Here is a 2,408-nt window from a genome sequence, read left to right as displayed (position 1 = left end):
CGGACCCCCCCGCGGTGTTTCCTCTGTACGTCGGCTTCTCGCTAGGACGGTTCCAGCGTGCCGCCTTCCGCGTGGGGTTGGGGGCGGAAGATCCGCCGCCCGCCTGCTGTTTCCGACGCCGAGCCGCTCCCCCGGTCGCGGTCGGGACGCGACCCGCGGCGCAGTCTCTCGGGGCGCCCGTGTGGGTGTGTGGCGCGCGCGGCGGTGTGGTGTCGTCGTGGTCGCCGTCGGGGCGCGGCCCGCGCGGGGAAGCCCTCCGGGGTGTCCCCCGCGAGGTGGTCGGGTCCCGTCGGCGGCGCCGGCGGCCTCGCCGCCGCCGCCGCCTCCTGACGGCCCGCCCTGGACGGCGTTCCGCCGTCGCGGGTGGGTAGCGCTGCGGTCCTCGCGTCCGGCCGGGGCCGGGGTCGGCGTCGGTTCCCGGCGTTTGGCGGTGGGGGCTCCGCCTCCCCGCGGCAGAGTGCGCTCGTCCCGTCCCACCCTCTCCAGGTACCTAGCGCGTTCCGGCGCGGAGGTTTAAAGACCCTCAGGGGCGTCGCCCGTCCCCCCCTCGGTGTGTCGGGGAAGACGGGCCCGTGGGGAGCCGTGGGAGGGCCCGGCCCGACCTCTGTTCCCCCAGACTCCGCCGCCCACCCCCCGGTCGGGGTGCGTGCCGCGTCCCGCCGCTGGCGGCCGCCGGGAGGGGGTGCCCGGCGGTCCCTTCGCGGCGGGCGTGTGTGCCGCCCTGCGCCGTCGGGGGGGTGGCGGGAACCCCCGGGCGCCTGTGGGGCCCGTTCCGTGCGCCCGGCCGTGCCCCGGTGCGGTCCTGCGGCGCCGGGCGAGCCCCGTCGTGGAAAAACCTCTCGACCACCACTGGGTTTCTGTTCTGGTACCCTTGTGTGCTTGGCCGGCCGGGAGGCAAGCTCTCTCTCTCTCTCCCGCTGTCTTCCCCGCTCCGTGCGCCTTGGCGGCGGGGTTTGGGGGGGACTGTGGGGTGCGGGGGGAGAGCCGGTGCCGCGCCAGGACCAGCGGGAGAGGGCCCTCGTGGCCCTCCTTCCGAAACCTCATACGACTCTTAGCGGTGGATCACTCGGCTCGTGCGTCGATGAAGAACGCAGCTAGCTGCGAGAATTAATGTGAATTGCAGGACACATTGATCATCGACACTTCGAACGCACTTGCGGCCCCGGGTTCCTCCCGGGGCTACGCCTGTCTGAGCGTCGCTTGACGATCAATCGCCCCCCCGGGGGTTTGGCTCTTCAGCCTTGCCCCCCTCGGGATGGCGCGGCTGGGGGTTTTCTCGCAGGGCCCGCCTCGGGACCTACGTCCCCCTAAGTGCAGACCCTGGCGGTCGGTTGGCGGCGTGCCGCTTCCCCCCCGCCCCTCGGTGGTTGGGGGGGGGTCGTATCGTCTGTGGCCGCCGTTGCCGCCCGCCGGCCCGCCCGCCGCCACCTGCGGGTGGAGGCCAGAGAGGAGGAGAAGGGTGCGCGGTTGCTTCCGGTCGGTCCTCGTTCTGCCCGCTGACGGGTCGCCGTTGGCGCGCGGTCGGTGCCGCCCGCGGCGAGGGTGTTGGGTGTGTCGTGAGGGAGAGCGCTGGTGCGCGCGCCGGTCCGCGTCCGGGTCGCCGTCCGCCCCCGACGGCGGCCCGCCCGTGGCGCCGGGCCGGTCGCCCCCGCTGCTTTTCCCCGCGTCGCGCCCCCGCCCTCCGCGGAGGCCTCCCGCCGCCGCCGCGCGGCCCGGGCTGGCTCGGACGTTCCCCGGTCGCTGGCCCCGCGCCCGCTCCCGCCCCGCCGGGGTGGGGCTCGCGCCGCGGGGGAAGGCGCGCGTGTGGCCGCGCCCCGGGGGATGCGTGCCCCGGCGGCGAGCCGCGGGACGCCGCGGCGTCGTCCGCCGTCGCGCGTTTTCCCTCCCGGGTTGTGGACGCGCCGCGCCGCTCCCCCCGCCGTGTCCCTCCCGCGCCGGCTCCTTCGCACGGAGCGGCCAGCGGCGGCGGGGGAGGAGGTCGGAGCGAGTTCGCGAGGCTGTCTCCCGGTCTCGGCGCGCGTGCGGGCGGAGGCCGCGCGGGCGGCGTCGCGTGTGTGTCGGTGTGCGCGTGGCCCTCTCTCGGCGGGGGTTGGGTTGGGTCGGGGGCGACCGCCGGGTCCCTCCGCGCCCCGCTTCCCCGCCGTGTGGGCCTCCCGTCCGTCGCCGGCTCCCGCGTCGCCGTCCGCCCCTCCGCCGCGCCGCGCCGCGCCGGGCGCCCTGGCCCTCGTTTCTTTTCTCCTCTTCCGCTCCCCGGTGGGGCGCCTCCTCCCGGAAGCCGGCGGCCCGTGCTCTTCGCGCGCCCGTCCCCTTCTCCTTCCCCCCCGCCTCGGCGCGGGTGGGAAGCGGGTGGGCGGGCGTCGTGGGCCGGCCCTCCGTCGGTCCTCCCTCTCTCCCTCTGCCGTTCGTCT

The 2,408-nt window shown here is 76.8% G+C and overlaps 1 protein-coding gene and 1 non-coding gene across 2 annotated transcripts in view; one reads left to right on the top strand and one right to left on the bottom strand.

The window, feature by feature from the left end:
• Window positions 1–41: 41 nt before the first annotated feature.
• Window positions 42–2,408, bottom strand: part of LOC107134468 (basic salivary proline-rich protein 1-like) — a 3,482-nt gene continuing 1,115 nt past the window's right edge. Inside the window, exon 2 of the mRNA XM_048797648.1 lies at window positions 42–721. Coding sequence (XP_048653605.1) covers window positions 42–721 — 680 coding nt within the window. The remainder of the gene's footprint in view (window positions 722–2,408) is intronic.
• Window positions 1,047–1,199, top strand: LOC125614742. Its single transcript, XR_007345308.1, has one exon. It is a non-coding gene; the product is annotated as a 5.8S ribosomal RNA (ribosomal RNA).

Source organism: Marmota marmota, unplaced genomic scaffold (assembly GCF_001458135.2).
Source record: "Marmota marmota marmota unplaced genomic scaffold, marMar, whole genome shotgun sequence".
Lineage (NCBI taxonomy): Eukaryota > Metazoa > Chordata > Mammalia > Rodentia > Sciuridae > Marmota > Marmota marmota.
This window is presented reverse-complemented; position numbering and strand designations above follow the sequence as displayed.